General features: G+C 47.7%; 1 protein-coding gene across 1 annotated transcript in view; it reads left to right on the top strand.

The window, feature by feature from the left end:
• The first annotated feature begins 184 nt into the window (after window positions 1–184).
• Window positions 185–23545, top strand: part of COL4A1 (collagen type IV alpha 1 chain) — a 138591-nt gene continuing 115230 nt past the window's right edge. The window contains exon 1 of the mRNA XM_041731386.1: window positions 185–403. Coding sequence (XP_041587320.1) covers window positions 320–403 — 84 coding nt within the window. The 5' untranslated portion in view covers window positions 185–319. The remainder of the gene's footprint in view (window positions 404–23545) is intronic.

Genomic DNA, 23545 nt, shown 5'->3' on the forward strand with positions numbered 1-23545 from the left:
CGGAGCCCTGGCGTCCCGGCGGCGGCGGCCACAGTCCCCGGGCCGCGCGCTCCCGCCGCCTCTTACCCGCGCCGCAGGGTCCTCCCCTTTGAGACGCCGCCCGCGCGCCGCGCAGGGGAGGGGGCAGCGCCAACAAATTGGGGAGCTCGCCGGGCCGCGCTCAGGTCTCCGCTGCGAGCGGCCGCGCCCGGGACGGTGCGCAGCGCTCGCGCCCCGGCCCTCCGCCCTCCAGCCGCCCGCCGCGGCCCCCGAGCGCCGGCCGCCGGCCCCCCCGGCCCCCCCGGCCCCCGCCGGCCCCCGCCGCCCCGGGCGCGCCACCATGGGGCCCCGGCTCGGCGTGTGGCTGCTGCTGCTGCCCGCCGCCCTCCTGCTCCACGAGGAGCGCAGCCGGGCCGCCGCCAAGGTGAGTCCCCAGCCGGCTCCGCTCCCCGGCGTCCCGCCCCGCGCCCCGCGCCCCGCGCCCCGCGCCCCGCGCCCCGGGAGCCCCGCGCGGCCCCTTTGTCCCGGACCGAGCCGCCCGCCCGCCCCGGGAGCCCTCCCCGCGCCGCCGGCCCCGACCCGGTGGGCTGCATCCCGCATCCACTGGGGAGCCTCCTTTGTTGTGGGCCGGGTCGGGAGAGGTGGAGACCGTCCCCGGGGCCCTGGGCCAGCGGACCGAGCCGGTGCGCACGGTGCGGCGAGCGCGCCCGGGAGCCTGCGGGCCTTGGACTCGCGCTGCGGGGGCCTCAGCGGCCCCGGGCGCCCGGGGGGGGTGCGGGGGTGCGGGGGTGCGGGCGGGGGGGCACGCGCGCCCCACGCCGCTGCGAACCCGCACTCGTGCCGGGGAGTCGCTTTGGACGTGTTTCTGCCGTGCTTGGGGACTGTGCTGGGTGATGCCGAGCAGTGCTGGGCCGCTCGCCTGGAAACAGCTGTATCTGTGCTTTCCCACGACTGTTCTGTGGCTGAAGCACGCTCGAGAGCAGAAGTGGGGCTCTCGTGTAGTGCACTTTCAAAAACTTAACCAAACTCGACTCGTTGCCTTGTGTTAATGCACATTAAAAAAAAATTATGACCACATTATATTTGAGCGTGAAACCAAAATGAAACTCCATCTTATTGTTCTAAGCACAAACTGTTTTCCTAGTTTTCATTTCCTCCGGCTGTGTGCTTGCCCGGAAAGGATCTGGGAGCTGGACTTGCAGGAGTACAGGCTTCCAGCTCTGGACCGTCCTTGATGTACTGTTGTTCTTTCTTTTTTTTCCTCCTCTTAGACAGAATAAAGACCTCCGCTGGTCCCCGGTGTGAAAGCCTTGGAGACAAAACCCCTAGGAAGTGTGGCTTCTAAAGGCATTTTGCATTCTCCCCCCACCCCCACGAGGTTTAAAAATTACTTTGCTACTTTGCCACATTTCCTACTTATTGTTTTACCGTTTCAGATCCTAATCTTGCTCTTAGGTTTTGTTTGTTTGTTTGTTTTCCCTTCTCTCCTGGAGGAATGATATTCAGACTCCACTGCATATAAAATGTATTAACTGTTACATGCCAGAATGAGCCAGGAGTATGCGCACACATCTCATCCCAGGGCAAGGTTGACTCTTTACTGGCAGCTCCTTCATTGGCTGTTGAAAGGACTAGAGATCACAGCAGCAATTAACTTCAGACAGTTTCTTCCAGCCCTGAGTCCAGCCAAGCACCATACTCAGTTGTTTAAACGCTCTCCAGTAAAGATGACAAAATACTTTCAAAAGAGGAGTCTTTATTTGGGTGTAGAAATAGTGACCAAAAGATTTAGTACTTCCAAGGAGAAGTTGCTAAACTTGATGATGAGAAAATGAGAGAAAGTTCTCTATTTGGAAATACGAACCTCTGTTTGGACTTAGATTTTCTGGTTGATAATACTAGCAAAGCAAAGCTGATTAAAAGAACTCGCTTTTCAAACAGCTAGGACTTTAAAGAACAAGCCACATGCTTATGGGGACTGCTCTTGCCTGGGAAGTCAAACTCATTGCTGTTGTTTGGGATTATTTTACTTCCCTTTAATTATTCTCTGAGGCCCAAGCACATTCCTGTCCACTGGCTTGGCTCTAAACCTCAGGGTGTCCTATAGTGTTTTCAGATACCTGGCACATGGGTGACACCCTCTGATCAGTCACCAACTGACTCAGCAGGAGTTATCTTTACACTTTGTTTTTCCTGGCTTAAGTAGAGAGATATGGGTATAACCTATGGATATGCAAGAAATCCATTTAAATGTAATAATTTATCTAATTTTTAAAACCATTTCACTTTTTATGCCATCAAGAACATTTTTTTTTGCTTACCACTTCCCAAAATTACCTGTTTGGAACCCAAAAGTTGAAATAGCTCCAATATTGATCCTAGCAAAATGCATTTTAAAATACATTAAAAATACGTTTGAATGATAAGAGGGATTCTTGGATTACCCTATGCCTTTGAAAGAGAATCTGAATCACAATTCACCTACATGTGTACCTGTCCAAACATCACCTGTGCTCGGCAAAAATTGTGCGCGCCCCCCCCCCCCCAATGAAAGCCTATTTGATTTTATATTTGACCGTATCTGCCATGGTCATATTGTTCATTTACTAGATGGATTTTCTGAGCCAGTGATTTTTTTCCCCATGCCCAGTCTATTCTGACTCTCTTCCCCAACTTATGTTTCTGAAGCAAGAAAGGAGGACAGGAGTTCAAGCCTGAGATAGAAGTGTGCTCAGAGTGTTAGGGTTGGGGATGCCCTGTGTTCTGAGTTATGCAGTCAGATTGGAGGGAATTGTCTCTATGGCATGCAGCCTTAGACTCCTCTCTCTCAGTCTGTATGACCCCCCTGTCAACAGAGGATTTCTCAGGATCAGAAGTGTGAACTTGCCTAGAAGTGCGGTGATGCCTGCCCACTGGTATTGGCATGTTCACACCATTACTCACTCTCATGGAGCTCAGTTACCCAGAACCCAAGGGAAGTGACATTTAGTTCCCGTGTGAGTATGGACTCTGTTCTGTGGCAAATGTCATTTAAATGAGAAGGTTGGTCTCTCCTCTGGGCCCAGTGACAATGAACATCAGCTCAATATGTCAGGAGTGATACTGGTGAAGATGTAACCCAAACCATTATGTTCATTATGTATAGAATTGGACCAGAAGGGAAGTGCCTCTGATCCCTTGGCAGATCTGTCCCTTCTTCCAGGGGGCCATCCTTTCCTTCCTTTGTTCCACACATGCACCCTGGGCCTTCTTGCATACCCTGCACTCTGCCAGGCCCTGGCCAGGCAACAGTGAATGGGACCCACTCTGCCTCCAGGAAGCTTGCAGTTTGGCAACAAATGCTGAGCCACAGGCAAACAAGGCAAGGTAAATCAGGGGCACTGTGAGCACCTAATCAGCTTTGCGAAACTCAGAGGAACTTCTAAGAGGACATCCGCCTCCAAATGTGAGGGGGAAATAGGAACTATGAGCTCAGCGTATTGCTTTCATGAGTAGTTATGGTGCATTGTACTCAGAAGTATGATGAATCTACCTGTCCTTTCATAGACCTACAGGTCTTTGCATTTAAAAATGACCCTAAGGCTCCCTCCTTGGAGATACCAAGATGCCATGGCTTCTCTTATCAATCGCGGTAGCTGAACTCCCCCCCCCCCCCCCGAGGGGTAGAGACATTGAGAGACTGGTCTAGGTGACCAGTGGTAAGAAGCACCCAGCTCCCAGCCAGAGAGCCCTTTCCTGAGGCTGCAGGTACATTGGGATGTTTGGAAGGTTGCCACATGGATGGCTGATTCTATGCTGGAGTGCCTTTAGGAACTGACCCAGAAAACCTACCCTCAGTTGGGCAAGGACATGAGGGAATTCACAAAACCCTGCATTATTCATTAACAAGACTGTGGGCAATGTCTTGGGACCAGTAAGGATGGCCATGACTTTATAAATTCAGTTACTTAGTTAAGAGCTGGTAAAGCTTTTGCAGACAAATTGAACCCACAAGTGACTCTCTAGAACAAATCGTTGTGTTGTAGAAATCCGGAGGGCATCAAGAATTAAGTTATAATACTTGTTTTGAAGAAGTATAGACAGTGTTTGTTAGAACATTTGTTCCAGAAATTTAAAAAGGATTAACCTCATTAAAATACCTCTCAAGCAGATTGAGTATTTTGAATTCTTGAGATAGAGTAAGCAAAAGCAACAATAGGATGCCGAAAATAATATCATTAGAGCATTGTTCTTCCTGCTATTATTAAACAACCACTAAAAAATGTTGACTGTAGAACAATACAAAAGACATATTCCTACCATTCTTAGGCGTACAATGAAAGAGGATATAAACCAGGACACGTTTCAATGGTTAATTTCTTTTGAGGCATTGAACGCTGTAAGAATTACTTGGGGTTAATATTTTTATAGTCTGGTACATGGTGAACTGGTTGCATCCTGTGTTTCCCTCTATTGTTCTCCTGGTCTTAATCCAGTGACATGTGTCTCTCCTAGCTTTCCTTCTGTTTCTCCCTTCTTGCTCTGCCCAGATCCTTCGTGCGGGTATGCTGTGGGGTCCGGCCAGTGGGCTCCTCTCTCCTTCTCTAGCTGAGGAGATCTGCTCTCATGATTCCTTATTCCATGAAGGGGGTTCCAGACCTTTTTCTTGAACTCCAGCCTAGGATCTTCAACATTCCCATGGGACATGTCACCTTGGCTTTGGTCTCAGACTTAGTAAATGTGTTCCAAACTGAACTTAATTTCTTACCCATACTGACTGCCCATCCCCAGTCCTGCCGTTTGGTCGTCGACACCCCAGTATCTCCTGACACCCAGCTTAGACATGGTGGCTTTACCTCAGGGCTCCACTCTGTCTCTTTTTAACCGCTGTGTCACTCGGTCACCAAGGCTGCCATGTCTTTCTGTGCGCTTCTCAGCGTCCCCACCTGCTTTCTCCTCCCAAGGCTATGGCCCCCTTTCGGGTCTATTCACCTTCGGCCTGGGTTTTGCCACAAAACCCTCCTGGCTCCCATGCTTCCTCCAGCCTCAGGCTCCCTCCAGCCAGTTCCTCGTGTTGTCCTGCGGCTGGTGGTCTTCGGGGGTCCCACTGATGGTCACGGGCAGCCTCTGACGGTGGCTGCATACCGTCTAACCAAAGCTCTCCTTTGTGGTGGGCTGGTTTTTGTTTGTCTTTTCCTGCTTGATTTTCTATAGAGCAGTTTCAGGTTGAGAGGAAGGTGCCAAGATTTGCCCATATCCCCCCTTTGCTGATGCAAACACTGCCTCCCCTTCTATTGATGTTGCCCACCAGAGCGGGACATTTATCACCAAATGGATGACCTACGATGACACATCAGCATCACCCAGAGTCTGTAGTTTACATGAGGGTGACTCTTGGTGTTGTGCATTCCCTGGGTGTGGACAGAGGTGCAGTGACACGCCACCATCCCTGTGGCATTACACAGAGTATCTTCACTGCCCCCCAGAACCCCCTGTGCTCTTCCTGGTCACCCCTCCCCATCTTGCTGGCAACCCCTCATCTACTCTGATCTCTTCTGAAGTGTCATAGAGTTGGAATCATGTGGGATGTGGCCTTCTCACAGTGGCTTCTTTCACGGAGTAATGTTCCTTTCAGGTTCTAGTGTGTCTTTTTGTGACTTCATAACTACTGTCTCGTTAGCACTAAGTAATGTTGCACTTGCTGGATGGACTGCGGTTTATTTGTCCATGCACCTGCTGAGGGGCATCTTAGCTGCTTCCAGGTTCTGGCAATTATGAATAAAGCTGCTGCAGAATTTCAGGTGGACATAAGTGCTCGACTCCTGTGGGTAATACCTGATTGACTGCTGGTCAGTATGGCAAGAGTATGTTTAGTCTTGTGAGTGACTGCCAGGCTGTACCCCAAAGTGGCCGCACCGTTTGCATTCCCACCAGCAGTGGGGGAGAGTTCCTTTCCCCATCCTCACCAGCATTGGCTGTGGGCAGTGTTGGGTTGGGGCCACCCTCCATAGTAGTGCTATCTCTGTGCTGCTTTAATTTGGACTTTGTTTGCGTGCCTTCATGACCTGGATCCGTGGAGTTTATCTGGCCCGATTCTTCATCACTCCCCAACCCATAAGCTGGATGATTGTCATGAAGGACCAATCTTTGTGTTCCATGGGATGATGTCATCTCTTTGAGCCTCGGGTCCCTAACCAGTCATACAATGTCTGTGAAAACCTTCACCTTCCTCTGTGCGGTCCTGCGCCCGAAGCCGAAGCAGGTTCAGCACTTAAGTGATGTTGGTTGTTATCACTGCCAAGTGGCTGGGACCTCATTGTCTTATGTCTGAGGCTTCTGAGACACCACGGGACAGAGCTTCTTTCTAAAATTCCCCACTGTGTGGAGGAGCACTTGACTCATGGAGGGAGATCACTAATGACTAGTAATTGGTGCTAGTGTTTCTGGCGAGCGTTCACTCACCAGCCCTGCAAGAGCCCCAGTGCGATTGTGTGCTGGCTCACGTGAGTGCTGTGCCGTCCCCCTGGCAGTGTTAGGAACAGAAAGAGAATTAGTGCCAAATGAAGGTGTTTCCTCTTCGTTTGGAATTTGGAGTAGTTATTGCACGACAGACTAAACATGACTTGGAAATATACACAGTGCTGAATTCTTTATGTAAATAGTTTATCCCGTGGTTTAGTAATATTCCTAGCTTTCCTATTTTTAATGTTTAATCCACACACTATAAGAGCATTTTAGTCATCTGAGTTTTAAGGCTTGCTAGATTTGTGGTAAAAGAAAAGATAAAGATAAATGCAAAGTGCCCGATCAGATACGAAAGGGATATTTCCCATACCGCGAGGCTTTTGCAAATATGTTGGTTTTATCTCTTGCTGATAAAGGACAATTCTTCAATCTCTTCATCTTTTACTGCTCTTAGAATCAATACTTAGTTCAGAGCTTTGGAATTACTATTGTTCGTTCCCGAATAAATACCTATGTGTACTGTAGGTATTTCTTTCGTGCTCAGATAACAGCAAGAGATACTGCCTGTGAACTGGATGAAGTCAATACGATGTCAGTAGCTCTGTTCTCATCTTACCAAATATACTGACCACAGGAAAAGCCATTTGCACATGCTCTCAGAGAGGGGTTAGCTATTTAAATAATGTTTTCCAGCTCAGCGCAATATTTGGAGGCACAGTATTCCTGTATTTGACATTTCGTGAAAATTGTTAGAATTTTATTGAGTTTCTGCTTTAGAAAAACGAACATATTCCTTCATCATGAACAAAACTCAGGGATTTCTGGTTGTAACTCTCAGTGTTTCCAGAGCTGCTTGCTCAAGTTTTTCACAGCAGCCACTCACACCTGGAGATGAAGGAGGTTCAGAGCCGCTGGAGTAGTGAGTAGTGGTGTGTCTTCACTTTGGAGAAGTGAACATTCCTAATGTGTGGCATAGCATGGGGGGCATTCTGCAGGCCTCAGAATGTTACAAATAAACCCAAGGATAACTCTTTTGTTATTATTTCTTTGTTTCTATTAAAGAAATATTAATGTATATTTTAATCAGTGGAACATTGACTTACATCTCTAACAATTTTTTATAAAGTAAATTTCATATTTTTGTAATATGAAGAAAACAATCACAGTTTATTCTAAAACCCCATAATTATCCTTTTATGTAACTAGTCAGCAATTTTGAGCACAGGAGTACTTATTTCTATATCATCCAATTGCATCAGCTTTAAAATGTCATTTTAAAATGTAAGTATCCCTTTTCCTAATTAGCTTTAACTTTCAAGTTGCATTTTAGAATTTTTTTTAGAGAATATAGTAACATTTTAAAAGCTTGGATAAAAGCTTGAGTGAAGGTGTATCACTGTCTTTTTTACCTATAACATGCAAGGTTTTAGTAGGAAAAGAAAAGGTCACAGAACCTTAAATTTGGCTCATTTTTTTTGGTAATGTCCATTTGGAAAATACTTTATATCTTAAATAGAAGTAATTGTATATTAAGAGGTCAGCTGACTTCCAAGAACTCTAAACTTAGCCACGCAAAAGAAGTGTCTAAATCTGTAGGAGGCTTGGCCAGAGGGATACACATTCACACAACTTTTTGGAAAGAATCTGGAGAGAAGCTCTGGATGGGGTTGCAGGCACTGTCGTTGAACACAAGGGTGCTGGTTTGCATCTCTTGCTGTGCCTCTTCTGAAGCTGTGTGACCTTGTGCCAGTGACCTCCCTCTCTTCACTCACATTTCATCATCTGTGCAGTGGGGATAGCAGTAGTGTCTTGCTTGGGGGGACACATGTGAAGATTACACGAGTTAATGTTTAGAAAGCATTTATGCAGTGACAGGCACTCTTCTCTTGGTTAAATTAAAAACGAATTCTGAGGAATAAGTAGCAAAGTAGCTCTATCATCAAGGAAGGCTGTTGGGGCTGGAGACCACAGAAGGTCACCTCTCCCAGTAGTCCTGGCTCTTGAGCCCACAGCATAATCTCCTGGAGGAATTGGAGAAGCAGAGATGCCAGGCCCCCCTCCTAGAGTTTCTGAAGCAGTGGGTGCGGTGTGCACCTGAGAACTGCATTTCTAACAGGAGATGCGGCCGCGGCTACTCTGGAGACCTTAGGTTTTGTCTGTTCTCTTCTTACAGGGGCAGCTGCTTGATGCAGGTGAGCGGTAATCCTGCTGTTCTGGGACATTGGTTTGCCTTCCAAGAGAAGCTGAACCATTGGGCACCTGGGTGGCTTAGTGGGTTAAGCGTCTCCTTCGGCTCAGATCATGATCTCAGAGTCCTGGGACAGAGCCCCATGTTGGGCTCTCTACTCTGCGGGGAGTCTGCTTCTCTGTCTCCCTCCCCTTCCCACCCCCACCCATGCCCTATCTTTCTTTCTCTCTCAAAAATAAATAAATAGAATCTGAACCATTGTATTAAAAATGACTCTTACAATTCTCCTTTTCTTCTTTTCATATTGGTTTTTGTTGCCACTGGTGATCTCAGTTCTAGCCCTGCGGTGCCACCTGGATAGGGGGAAGCAGGAAGAAGGTTCTAGAAGCATGTATGTGGAGTGTCAGGATGCTTGAGAGTTCATTTGCAGAAGGTTTGGCTGGTGGGAATTGGGGGCAGCTGGTGCCTACAGAAGATGCTGGTCCCTTCTGGTCCTCTTCTCCTCAGGGCATGGGACATGAGTTTTCCCATGATTATCCATGTTAAGTCAGAGCTTTTGCCATCCTTATGGCTCTGTTCATGCCCGTACGCCTGCTGAGAATGTGCACAGGTGGTTTGCTTAGGGGCTGGCCAGCCAGAACGCAGGCAAGTGGTGGGACTGGCCCCCCAGCGTGTGACCACCACGTCTTGTAGCACCCATGCCACCACCCAGGGGGGCCTCTGCTGCTTGGCCTCCCCATGAGGCATTTCTGTTCTGTATCTTATTATGGCTAAAACTATTTCCTGGATCTTAAAAACCTTTTGGGGTTAGTGGTTTAAAATAACTCCTAAATTTTGGTCAGGAAATGGCCTATAAAATTAAGATAAACTTGCCAAAGCAGGATGATGGGATAAATACTACAACGTGGATAATTGAGCCTCTCGGTCGGGTGTATTTTGGATAAGAATACAAACCTGGTCCAGGCATAGTTCTGTTCACTGATGAACTAGGTAGTACATACTATTTATTATAGAGGGTGTGTAGCAGGCTGTGTTCTTGGCTCAACCCTTATCCATACCTTATCTTTCACACACATTTTTGCCTTGGAAACATGACACAACAACAGATGCTTTTTATCAGTTCCTTAAAGCAGCTCCAAACAAATAGCTTTGGGTACCTCAGTAATAATTAGATTTTGTTTTTCCAAATACTGTAAATAATAAGATTGTATTTCTTTATTCTGGAATTTGGGCTTTTAAAACTTAAAAAAAATTTACAATTAGCCATTTATTATTATTCCTTCTTGACCCTAGAAATCTTTTTGTCTTCCATGGAGTTACCATGCATGAGTATATTATAGAGACACATGTTTTTCTTTTGCCTGGATAATTCATTTAAAACACACAGAACTTCGGGCATTGTTTTAGGCTAGAAGGCAGATTTGTAATCAAAGCCCCCTGCCTTTTACATCAATGAAAGTAAATAAGGCTGAGAATTCACTTAAGCACATATCATAGGGCTATCTTTTTTTTTAAGATTTATTCACGTATTCATGGGAGACACAGAGAGAGATAGGCAGAGACTACAGAGGGAGAAGCAGACTCCCCACAGGAGCCCGATGTGGGACTTGATCCCAGGACCTTGGGATCATGACCTGAGCCGAAGGTAGACATTCAACCACTGAGTTGCCCAGGTGCCAGCCTAGCACAAATTAATAGGTTCATAACTCAGAATCTTGCTTTTGGCATTCAAAATCTGTTCAATAAATGTGTGTTGAGTCTCACTTGAGGTCAGAAAATATGCCAGCAGCTAGAATTTTTCTTATGCTTTGTATTTTGATATATGCCCAAGATAAGAATAATTTTAATAATGGCGTGAGAGGTGTTACACTGAAAAATTTAAACCTTCACTGTTTTCCTTTTTTCCTCCAGAATTTTCACTTAGGTTCTGAAACTCTAGAAAGATCACCAGAGTGAAAGATGATGTGGGGCCAGACCACACGGGTTTAAATTCTTGGTTCACCAATAATGAGCTGCTTGACTGTGGGCAGCCTGCTCAGTCTCCCTGTGTGCTGGTTTTCTCATCTGAAAGTAGGAGCGATGCTACTATACTCCTTTACAGTGTTGTTGTGAAGATAGGACTCACGTGATAACATGTTTGAAGCACATAAATGAAGGACTGCCCTATCATGAGTCCTGGACACATTAGCTCTTATTGGTTTCATTATTATATGATATTCACCTGTAACTAAAACTGTGCAGGCTTAAAAAATATCTTTCTTTGACCTCTACATCATTCTTTAAAATTCTTGGATAATATATAGATACTAGGATTATAATGATATTCACATACATGCTTTAATTAAGTTTTTATTGCCTAATTGGAAGGGGATAGTTCTGCACCTAGAGCATTCCAAGGTGGAAAACTGGACGTTGAAGACAAAACTAACACGATGAGCACATTGAGATGAAATGCATTGTCCTGATTTCATGTTAGGAAGTGACCACATTCACACAATTTCAAATTCTCACGAGATGCCCTGACTTGGTCTTTGAGGGCCACTCTGAAGAGGGTGTCTTCCCTAGGTTTCTTCCTAGGCATGGCTAGTGTGAAGTGAGCATGGTTGGACAGAATGTTCTGCAAAGGTGGGAGCCACTTTCCAGAACTTTCTCCCTGACCTTGTTCAAATGAGAAAGGGCATCTTTTCCTTAGCCTGAGAAATGGAGGGTTCTCAGAGTTTTGTTTCCTCAACTTCCCAAATACATGTGGGCTCTCAGAGTCTGATCATTGACTCTGGTAATTATCATATCCACTGAGTCCAGAGTTGATGGATTTCCCTAAAGACAACAACCCTATCTTTTAGTGATAAATTCTTCTGGAATGAGCCAGTCATGGAGCTCGGTGAGCCATTTTGGCCAAAGAGTAGATGTGGAGACAGATCCAAGTGGTGGCCCACTCACTGCTAAGATCTCATGATCACCAGGTTCGATCCTGCATGGAGGGGCTGTGTTTCTCTCTGCCTTGGGCCTGATGTTTTCTGTGAGAGACAGTGTCCATGGGGCACCAGAGGTGGGTCTTCCAGCCACATAAACATCTGCTGCTGAGATCCATTTGAGAATTCACCTTAGGTCAGGGTCAGGAAGCCACAGAGTGGGAGAACATATGAAGAAAATCCAAACATGCTGACAGATTGAGCATGTTTATCCATTAAAAAGCCTAAAAATGAGAGAGCCCCATATATCTTGATAGAGAGTTTTTCTGCAGAGGTCTGTACATGTCTTAGGGAAATGAGTCTTGTTTGTACGGTCTCCATTAATGATCATTTATAGGATGTTAAGGCTTTTGTCTATTAAGTACTTTAATGAATATGTATGCACATATGTATATATATATATGTTGGTATAAACATGCATACACATATCATACATATGCAAAACTTGAATATGTTATATATATATATAGACATAATTAATGATACTTGGTCATTCATTCATGCATCATTCATACAGTAAGTATTTTACCCTCACTATGTGCTGGATGTTAGCCTAGGCTGGAGAACAAAACAGACAAGAATTGCTGCCCTCAAAGATTGTTTATGGAATCAATACAATCAGATAATTTTGACCCTGCATCGTGCTGAACTAGAAAATATTTTAAAAGATGCCCCTCTTTGCTCTTTTAGGAATGCCTCAGCTTCAGAAATTCAACTTTGTTAAAAGAGCTATAAATATAAGAAAGAGAACCAAGGTCCTTCGTAGGAAGTATTATCAGCTTTGTATCTCTAATAGACCTTCAGGTTTGTTCCGCTTATTTAGAAAAGAAGAATTTAAAAATATCTCTAAAGTAGGGAATGAGTTAGCCTGGTTCTCCTCTCGCTCTGGGAGTTGTGCAAAGCTAGCCAGGGGGGAATGCTTCGCATTTAGAGAGGACAGAGGCAGCAAATGTGGAAATACCAGATGTAAGAATGAGAACTTCAGACAGCAAATATGTTTCTACAGTGTTCACTCCAGGCGTTTTGATGAGAATGGCATATGTCACAACGGCGATGATGCAAGGATATTGTCCTTTGCCTTAAAATTGTATTGGCCTGTGGCCAAGTCAGCAGCAACCTATGTGAAGAGGTTTGATGCAAACAGAAGGAGGGATGCTTTCGTAATTCACAGGGACACACCCCAAAGACCTCTAGTTCCAAAAGACACAGCAGTTATGCCCTCTCCCATCCCCCACAGCAAACCACTTGGGGCAGGCTGCTGCAAAGTGCAGGACTGCCAAGAAACGAAGAGCTGGTGTTCTCCGCCCAACACATCCTTGGACTTGGAGTTCACATTACAGTTGGCACTTGAGCTCTTTTCTGGGATTTATGCTGCTTGGCAAAATTGAAATCCTGCTCTAAGGACCAAGGTTTACAAGGTTTCCTGGGCAAAACCAATCGAATGTGTGCTTTAGGGATAAGTGAATCAGAAACACAGAGACTGTCTCTGTAAAAATATCGAGTAGCTTAAGAAAAGAAAATGGAGATCAGAATACTTGGCAAAAGATGTTGGCAAACTGTCCCTGGCAATTGGTAGTACCCGTCCCATATTATCTTGCAACTGGGAAGTGCTATTAACGCAGGGGAAAGATGTAATATAAAAATCAGTGATGAAATGTGTGATGTCGCAGAGCTCTTTTGGGGAAAAATCATTACAGAAAAGATCCTAAATAAGCTTAATTCCTTAATTGGCAATTCTCAAAGTGAAGTAAACCAGTGCACTTGCAGGCATGCAGTATGGCACTACAGGCGTGCAGTATGGCACTGGGTGGTGAGTGTCACAGCGAGTCACCAGACCTGGGCTCTACACTTGTCTGCTTGGTCCCCTTGTGTGTGACCCGGGCTGGATGAAGCATTCGTGTAGGGCACTCTTGAATGGAATCCAGCGTTTAGCACCAGTGGAAGGAAAGTGACCACAAATACTTTTAGGAATAGCCCTGGGGAAGAGGTCTAGATGGGGAGTGAGACTTGTAGTACCAGAGATTTCTTTTCTCATGATTGCAGAGTCTGCCTGTGCCTATGAGCTGTGTTGTCTTTGGTTTCTACCTGAGATTGCCCAGCTGTTACCTCTGCATACTCGTAACAGCCCTAGACAGTTGCGCCTCTCCTAATCCTCCACATGGAAGTACCTGTCTTTGATGGCCTGTTGATCCTACCTGCCTCCCTACCAGAAACCACACCAAGCTCCTGTCTGTTCTGTACCAGGGCCAGGCGGTGGGACTGTTGCAGCGGGAGGTGTGGAGCCCTAGCGAGAGAACCACACAGAGGTCTTCCTGATGTTTGATCTCTCTCTCTCTCTCTCTCTCTTTCTCTCTCTCTTTTTAGTTAAAATAAATGAAGGATAAAATGTGGCTTGGGGTACCCCTTTCCAAATTAGAGTCCCTGGAAAGATTAGATTCAAGAAATAGCAATCTAGTAGCCATTTTGTCATACATGTTTCAGAACAACATGTGATGCATCTCAAACTCATGCAACTATGTATATCAGTTATATATCAAACCTGGAAAACATAACATCCAAATTAAATAAAAAAATAAGTGTACAAGTGAAAGAAAATTGTCCAGACCACATCACGTTCTCTTCGGTTGGGGGATGGTCCATGAACCTGTGGGAATCCTGTGTACATCTAATGAGTCTGTGTGTAGTGCGTTTTTAAGGAAGTAATACCTGGAGGACTCATCAGATGCTTGAAGAGCTACAAACCACAAACCACTGGTTTAAAGGGATTTGGTAGCTGATTTTTTAAATAAGATCCATTGAAAAGGATGTCCTGGGGAAAAGGCCCTTGAATTTGGCAGCACGGAAGAACAGAGGCATTTGATAATGCCTCTAAAGAATTGGCTTATAAAAGGAGGCAGGACACAGACCCTTGTAAGGGTGCTGCGAGGGCTGGTAAGGAAAGTGGTTCTGGCAAATGTTAACCTTACTGTCTATGTCACATGTTGGGAGTTCATCTCTTCCTGGAACCACTGATTTCTCTGCATGTGTGCAAACCTTACCTCCTCAGCTGTGTTTCAACTGCTTGGATTTCCCACCACCTCTTGCACAGTCTCTGGATATCCCTGTACAGGACAGACACCCAGCCGATGTCTGTTGATGGGCAAAGCCATGCTGGAGAAGGTGAAATTGGATAGGAATCTAGAATTTGTCTGTCTGCAGATGGTGGAAATGGGTAATGACTTCAAAAACCCAAGTCAGAGCTCTCGAAGTGGGGTGAAGCAAGAGGGCCACTGAATAGACTGAGCCACAGGGGAGATGTTTCTGAGGAAACACAATGCAACGTGTCCTTATGGAGCCATGTGGTGGCTTCAAGCCAGGGCGAAACGCTACACGTCTGTTGAAGACCACTGTGCCCAAAGCACCTGCTTTGGTGGGGGAGGCAGAGTCTACAAGGTCTGGTCCTGCCCGTCAGCCACATAAGGTGCAGAAGCGAGTGTGCAGAGGGTCAGCCCGGTCCACGCCAGTGACCCTGGTGTGCTTGTTAATCATTAATGGTGCTCCCATTCACCCCCAGCAGCGTCCTGATCTGGCAAATAAGGTGTATGGCAGCCTGATTAGGAGTTTGCATGTGAGAGCTTTCTGCCTGGTCTTGGAGACTAAAGCACATTCTTTGGTGCTCAGAGGTGCTGAAGGAATGAAAAGTTAGAGTTGAGAGTTTGGAAGAATTCGGTGTACAAGGGAAAGATGGTCAGAGATGAGTGACTTTAACTCCTGCAGGTACTTGGAGTCAGAAGAGCTCTTCCTGGAGGCAGAGTGTGGAGGCAGGGGTTTAGATACACAAATTTAAGGTCAGGAGGGGCTGCCACCAGTATTCTTGGTCACATTGGCGTTGGCCATGGGCCTGGGGCGAAAGGCAAATGCGTTTACTTCTCTGCATGCTTGCTCCAAGCCCGGAGCCCCTCTTCCCACCGATTTACCCACTTCTGTGTTGGTCTGAGAGTGTAGAGCCCCGATGCCTGGGCACAGGCCCAGTAACTGTCAGGTTCCTCTGCTGCCTGGTGACCCCTTTAGCTATTCCCTGACCAGCCCCATTGGAGACGAGAGCCCACGGTCACAGGCAGGATGAAGCTAAAGCTGAAGGTGATGTCAGAAAATGGTGGGGTGTAGGGGGTGAGGGTGCCACGGGGAGATGAGGTTTGAGACGTGGGTGGGGTTGGTGAGCTGGAGGTGATGCCAGGGGAGATCGCTCCTCAGGGGAGGAGTGCGGCGGGGCTCCTGCAGCCGCTGGCACTGTCCCGGGGACGGTGGGTGGAAGCCGGAGCAGACAGCTTGGGAGTGAAGCTGAGTCTGAGGAGAACAAAGGATCTCAGAAGCCAGGGGAGCCTGTAAAAGGAATGTTACGGGTTATGCTGCCTTTTAAGGACAACTCTAGTGTAATATAAACATGTTGTGGGTCATTAGATGTACCGATTAAGAGGGTAAATCATAAAAGAAATTAAGTCTTGGACATAAAATTTAAACAGCACAATGACAGTTTCATGATAAAATGAAAGCTACACAGATTGGCTTTCTCCTGGGGAGCCTGGAGACCAGAATCCTAAAGCTCTTCATTTGGCACATTTTACTTTTCGGTGTACTCATGCGTGCTTGCATGGAGAAGTGTGTGCATATGCACTGCATGGCTGGGAAAATAAACTTTGAAAGGCCCGTAACTAGGCTTTAAGTGGGAGGGGAAAATATTGCAAGGTGTACACAGCAGCACGTAAGCTTACTGAATGTGAGACAGAACCCTTCCACTTAGGAAAACACCAAATTGCCTTCGAGAAGAGCCGACAGCTGCCGGAGTGTTGGTGCTCAGCAGCAGCTCTGTCTCCTTCCCGCATGTTCAAGCCAGGCCCTCTCTTACCATGTCAGGGGCCTGAAAACCAACCTGCTCGTCTTCCACGAGGATGTAGAAACAGTGTTCATGGTCCCCAGCCCCAGTCTGCGGTCTGCCCTGTCCACAGGCAGAGCAGCCTCTCCGCTGCAAGATTTGGCAAGAGGAGGTCACAGTGATGAGTCTGCTCTGTGAGGGACAACCTGTGACATCACGTGTAGCTCATGCTCCTTCACTTCTTGAATTTTCCACGCAGAAGGAGCCAGAGGCACTAGTATTTGGCAAGGAGCTGTGCATATTCTCCATGCAATCATGGACTTAGCTCCATCTTTCATTTCTTTCAAACTACGTTAAACAAACTCCGGTTTTCATGATTTTTTAAAAAATGTTTGTGCAAAGAAAATACTCCAACTACATAATTAAAATCAATACAGTGAGGTGGGAACAGTTCTGTCACTTGCTCTCCCCATGGTTAGATCATCCTTAAACAGAGTTTGGTTGCAAGAGATAAAATTCTTATCTCTGAAACCATGTGTTCTTTCCAGAAATGGCGACAGGCCTCTCTCCTTGGGCACCTTTGCCTACTTCATGGGTGTCCTAAGTGAGTGTGAGGCATCCTCAGGCTCTCAGGCTGGAGCAGGCTGCCTGGGTCCCTGTAGTGCTCCCCGAGTCTGGAGGTGGTTTGCACACGGTGGCCTGCGGATGCTCAGCTCCTACACTGGGCCCTTACAGGAAACCTTTCTCTTGGAAGCAGCTGGGTGGTGTCCGAAGGCACTTCCTACTTGTAAATAGCTCGGAAGCCCCCTGATACGGCCACGTCCTTGAGCTCCAGCCAGCCGCTGCTGTGCAAGGCCGCCTGGGTGTGCGGCGCCCAAGGATGTGCTGACCTCATTCTGCCTATTACGGTGGGATGAGCTTCCTGCACAGGTGACAGTGCACAGTTTGCAGCCATCTGGTCTCGGGAGAAAAGCTTAGTGAGCGCAAGAACCCCAAATGTAAATTCACTTTGTTTTGTTCCATTTGCACATTGAAAGACTGAGCCATGACTCTGGGAACTTCACAAAGATAAGGTATTAATAGGACTGGGTCCTTTGTGACATGGGGTAGGGGGAACATGTAGATATGCAGCTACATGTAACAACCTAGATAAGACAGCCATAGTGGCTGGCCTTGGGCCCTGGGGTGGGGACCACGTGTTGTCTGGCTTGCTGTTGACATGTCACAGGTGCTGAGAGGAATTTCGTCTCTTATTGGTGAAAGGCGGGACGGGAACCAGTGGGCTTATGCTTTCCTTCTAGATGCTTGGTAGGAAAAAGAACACCTTGTTTTTTGTCCACTGCTGAATTCTTTGGCCTTGTGATCCTGACATGTACCCAGGGGGTACCAGGGTCCCCGCTTTCCTCTCCCTAGGTGGGTGGCCTCTGGTGAAGGAAGATGTGGAATAAGGAGCCCCTTGGTACGCCCTCCCCACCCTCAGCTTTAGTTCCTCCAAATGCCACTCCTGAATTTTCTGCGGTTTTGTGTTGCTTCCAGACTCATTTTGAAGGAGAGCTTTGAACTGCTGTAGGGTGTAAAGTGGAATTCTTTCCAGAAACAAATTCCGTGGAACTGGTTCATGATGGAGTGTAGGTCAGGGGTCTGATGGCTTGAGACACGGTGGGAAGCACACACTCACCCTTTAGCATGCAAACTTGGAAAAAGTGAACGTTTGAGATATTGTTGGTCTTGCCCTGGTCCAGGCTGGACGCCAGCGGTGCCCACCCAGTACCTGGTTTTCTGTGGCCTGCTCTGCACTTGTCCTGCCACATGGAGAGGCCAGCAGGCCCACAGAACTGTCGCTGTGGCCCATTCACATCTGGGGCTTGGGAGGGGAGTGGGGTCACCAGGCTGCCTGTGTGGCACTCTCGAGTACCTGACATGTCCCTGTCCCCAGTGGCCTCTGCTGTGTGTCCCAGGCTGGCTGTGGCCTGCTTTTTTGACTTATAGTCACAGCCTCATTTTTCTGCAGCTGTCTCCCCCTCCCTGCCTCCCTCAGGATGGATGTCCTGGAATGACCCACTGCTGCCTGTCCCCGCCCTCTCCGCTGCTGCCCTGCACTGCCCGTGTCTCACCATCCCCGTCCACGGTGCAGGAGCTCTGCCTGAAGAGGCCCTTGTCTGGCCTGAGCACTGCCGGTCAGCCATTCCTGGTGTAGCTGTGACGCCTGTGCCTTCCTGGACCCCCGGGCCTGCCTTCCCGCCCCTCCTAGGAGCTGCCGGCTCTTCAGACACCCTCCTGCCAATAAGCCAGACAGTTCTCTTGGCCCTGAGCTCCTGTCTGTCCTCTGGAGTTAGGTCACTTTCCTCAGCATGTGCCGACAGGGCCTTGAGTCGCTCACAGTACAGTGTCATTCTCAGCTTTGTCAGCGTCCTGCTCTGTGAACCTTTCTTGTTGGGTCGTTCAAGGCCCTGTATTCAGGCCTTTCCCTCCTTTCACAGCCTCCCGAGACTCATTTCTCACACGCACTGGGGGTTGATGTTGGCACCTTTGCCCTCTGTGCTGGGAGGATCGAGGGTCCCAGTGATAGAGGATCCAGAACAAGACCAGGGACAGAGGATGTGACCATCAAATGACAGCTTCACATGGCAGCCCGTTGTTAGTAATGGTTATTAGCAGTAGTGCCAGGAATGATGCCAGCAGCACTGTTAGCAGCAGCGACAGTTGTGTTAACAGGAGCATTAGGAGGTGTATTAATGGTGGTAGTATTAGCACCAGTATTAGTAATATTAGTGGTGTTATTAACATGAGCACCAGGAATAGTAGCAGTAGCAGAGTATTAGTTGTATTTCCAGTAGCATTAGCATTAGCTGTAACATCAGTAGGTGCATTGATAGTATCAGCAGTAGTATTCTTAGCATTAGTATCCGCAGCATTGTTAGCAACAGTATTAGCACTAGTATTAGTAGATGTTTCAGGAGTTGCCACACTAGCAATATGAGTGGTAGCAGTAGCATTAGTAGATGTATTAGTGGTGGTGGTATTAGCAGCAGTATTAGTAATGGTAGTAGTATCGACACTAGCACTAGTAATAATAGCAGTAGCAGTGGTATTAGTTGTATTTGCAGCAGCATTAGCAGTAGCTGTAGCATCACCTAGATGCATTAATAATACCAGCAGTAGTATTTGTAGCATCAGTATCTGCAGTAACATTAGCGGAAGTATTAGCAGTAGTATTAGTGGATGTATTAATAGTAGCATTGACAGTAGCATTAATAGTAGTATTAGTATTATTTGTAGATGCGTTAGTAGTGGTAGCACTAGCAGCAACATTGGTAGGTCTAGTAGTAGAAGTAGTATCAACAGCAACATTAGCAGCAGAGTTAGTAGGCAGCAGCGTTACCCATAGTATTAGTAGTAGCATTAGCAGTGGTATTAGTAGATGCATTAATTGTAGTAGGAGCATTAGTAGCAGCATTAGTAATAGTGATGATAGTATAAGCAGTATTGTTATTATTAGATATATGAGTAGTAGTGGTAGCAGCAGCCTTACTAGCTGCCTGCTAGTGGCAGTAATAATAGCAGCAGTAGCCTCAGCAGCAGCAGCATTAGGGACAGCAGTGACACGGGCAGCCGCATTGCTGCTGTCTCGGCGATGTGCGAGCAGTACCAGCGGTAGCATTCTCCCGGGAGGCGGCCTCCTGCGTCCCCGAGGCCCTTCACTCTGGCTCTGCATCCCGGGCAGGTCGCCCTTGCCCTGCCCACACCGTGCGGCCCGCGCTCCGAAGGGCTGGGTCGGGGCCTGGAGGGTGATGCTGACACGGCCTTTCTCAGCGACGGGGGCGGTGCCTGGCAGGTGCGGCTGCGGAGTGCCCGGGGAGGAGGACTCGGCGGACCGCGTTAGCCACAGGCCCGGGGTGTGTTTTCTCTGACGTCGGGGACTGGTCCCATTCGCCAGCATCGGCCCTGCTGCCCCGATGGGTGGGCACAGCAAGCAGCCCCTGAAGAACCACAGAGTGCTCTTTTTCATATCAAGAGGAGGACAGAACAATATTTTTTTAAAAATGATTTTATTTATTTATTCATGAGAGACTCAGAGAGAGGCAGAGACACACGCAGAGGGAGAAGCAGGCTCCCTGCAGGGAGCCCGATGCGGGACTTGGTCCCAGGACCCCGGGATCACGCCCTGGGCTGAAAGCAGACGCTCAACCGCTGAGCCACCCCAGCGTCCCAAGAGCAATACTTCTTTGTGTTCACGAAGAAGGCCTCTTACAGACAGGAGACAGCTGTGGAGAGTGTGTTGTGTCCGTGTGACCCTATCTGCTGAATGGAATTGGCACCGTCCCGGCAAAGGTGGGCTTCCATGTCTGCTGTGTTGAGGAGCGTGCATGCTATTTTCCTCTTCTTTAAGGGCTCAGGGGCTCAGATCAGGAGATCACATTGATTCTCCAGGAGGTTAGACCAGAAGATCCGTGCGACTGCCACATTATACTTGTTGACTTGGGCTGGCACATAACTTACGGAGGGCCAGCGGACGCTGGGTCGCCACATTCGTATATTAGACATTAGAGGCAGGGCTGTCGCTTCGGGTCCTGAACACCGGAATGCTGGCCTCCTTCGCACATGGGCTTGGCGTGTGGCAGATGTTTAAATAGGAGACAATTAAGAGAGCACTCAAAGGGGACCACTGGTAAAATTCCACGACCCCTTTCCAGAGGTTTCTCCCAGACAGGGAGCATGCTGTGTCTGGGTTCGGTCTGGCGCTATGCGTGCCCTACCCCCAGGGACCTACAGGCTTGGGTTACTGCTTCCCTGTGGCCCATCTCTCCCTCTCCCTTGTGCCCATGTGAGGGAGAGATGGTGTGCTCAGGACAAAGGTGTCTCCAGAATTCTCTTTGCCCCGCAGGGCAACCCATGACTGAGAGGTGGGAGGAAAAGCTTTCCCTTGGGATAGATTCAGCCCCGCAGGCTAGACTGGGTCCCCCTCAATGGGCTCTGTTCTGTGTTGGGGTTGCCATGGTCACTGCCTCCAGGCTGCCCTCCCAGCTCACCCCCTGCCAGTGCCAGCCTTTGGGAGCCAGCTGTAGACCTACAGACTTTGGGGCTGGGAAGGGTAACACCTGCCCCACAGATGCCACCCTGCACTACTGTCTAGGGTGGCCTGCCCAGCCGGATCCTGGCTCGGGGCTCAGCATCTGTCTTGGGAAATGTGTGTGGGGTCATCTGGTGAGTGCCTGGGTGGCGAGACATCTTGGGGGGGGGGGGATCCTGTGTGTGTGTGTGTGTGTGTGTGTGTGTGCTTCCCTGTGCAGTTACATTGTCCATGCACACGTGGAGAGGGTTGAGGGCCCAGATACCCTGGCCCTTCCCTTTGCACTTTTCTAGCTGATTCTGAATGCTTCGCCTCATCCCTTGGCCATAGTACACGTTCTCATCCCCTCTCTCATCAGTAGAAACATATTTCACTTTTGGTGAATTAGCTATTTCTATGAAATACCAAAAACAGATAAATACATGATTTGAAAACTGGCTGCTGGCATAACATTTGCTGGCTTATAGTGTTCTTCGTTTTCTCCTGTCTCTCCTCCAGATCTCTAATTTGATGACTTTTCTGAACATACCCTATTACTAGATTTTGGGAAGAATCCTGTAACTACCTCAGCCTTTCCCTTTCTTAAGAAGAAGAATGTCTCTCAAACTGAAAACAATAGCCAGATAAAACAGGGCCTTTGAACCATAGACAAAGTAAAGAGAGGGAAAGATACCATTGAGCTCCTTTAAGTCAGTCACACCTTTTGGCCTGGAGGTGAGTGACCTGTGGAGGTGGTCAGGGTCCCTGCGTCTCAGCCTTGGGATTGGAAACGCCGAGAGGTGCAGAAGCAATGGAGGTGGACAAAGCCTTCGTGTTTAAAGAGAATAGAACCAAGTTGTGAAGAAGAAACCACATAGCCTTGGGCTTCACGGCAGGGGGTGTTGGTGGGGGGGGGGGCGTGGGTGGCGATTGCTCTCCCAGTTTGTGAGAGTGTGGACTTAGGCTCATGGCCTCAGGGAGGCTGCCCAGGGACCCCACATCAGTAGACATAATGTATTTTTCTTCTGGCACATTCTATGTGGGCCAGCCTTTCCTGGTGCACACCCCGAGGGCAGTCTGGGCCTGGTTGAGCCTTGCCCAGACATGGGGACCTACCCTGTATCCCAGCCTTCTAAAAAAAAAAAAAAGGCCCTTATCATACAAAAAGTCTTTGGCCGAGAGTTAATGGAATGTTCCAGAAAGGAGTGGGTCTGTGGGTTGCACATCGCTCCTGGACAGAGAGCGCAGTGATGTGGCCTGACCCAATCCTAATCTCTAGTTGCCGTGATTATTGCACTTATAGCTTTTGGCCGAGCCTGAGTTTCTGTGTAAACCCACGTGTCAGAATGTGGGTCTCTTCCTCCATTCCTGAGGTTGGACTCGGCGCCATGAGCCCCTCATACTTCATGGTAACTTTGGAGCGGTCTGGTTGTTTTCAGCCTCCTGCTCTTTGCTTTTTCCTCTGGTCATTCCCAAGGGGCTAAGGATGTTAATAAAATATTTTGAAATAGAGTCATAAGATGTGCTTCAAGGAGCTCAGAGTACTTTTGGGAAAGTTGAAAAATGCTCAGTATTTCTGTTTCTCACGTTTGGTTTTGAGAAATAGTAATTCCAGCTGTAGGAGATGGGGGTAACCCTTTCTAAAGACTTGTCATCACATAACAATGCCGCTTCTTACAGCTGTTATCCCAAGAGAAGAAAATTGGAGAGTATCTTACATGTTTGGTGGCTGCATAAACCAATGGATGGTGTCAAAGATGTTGAGGTCCCTTGCCAGTGGATGTTTGTTTACTGAAAAAGCTTGGAGCTGTAGAATTGTTTTTATGTCCAAGTAGCTAAAAAAATGGAACACATGGTGGGGGTGTGAGAAGAAGCCTGTCTCTTTCACTGATCCAAAAGAATTGGGTAACTCTTGAAGCAAACAAAATTTAATATGGCCATCCGAATAGATAAGTAAATGTACTGAGCACACGTGTGCACACATACATATAGGCAGACAGAATGACAGAGAAACCTCAGCCAGATATTCAGATAAGTTTTTAAAATTTAAATTCAATTAA

This window comes from Vulpes lagopus, chromosome 16 (assembly GCF_018345385.1).
Source record: "Vulpes lagopus strain Blue_001 chromosome 16, ASM1834538v1, whole genome shotgun sequence".
Classification (NCBI taxonomy): domain Eukaryota; kingdom Metazoa; phylum Chordata; class Mammalia; order Carnivora; family Canidae; genus Vulpes; species Vulpes lagopus.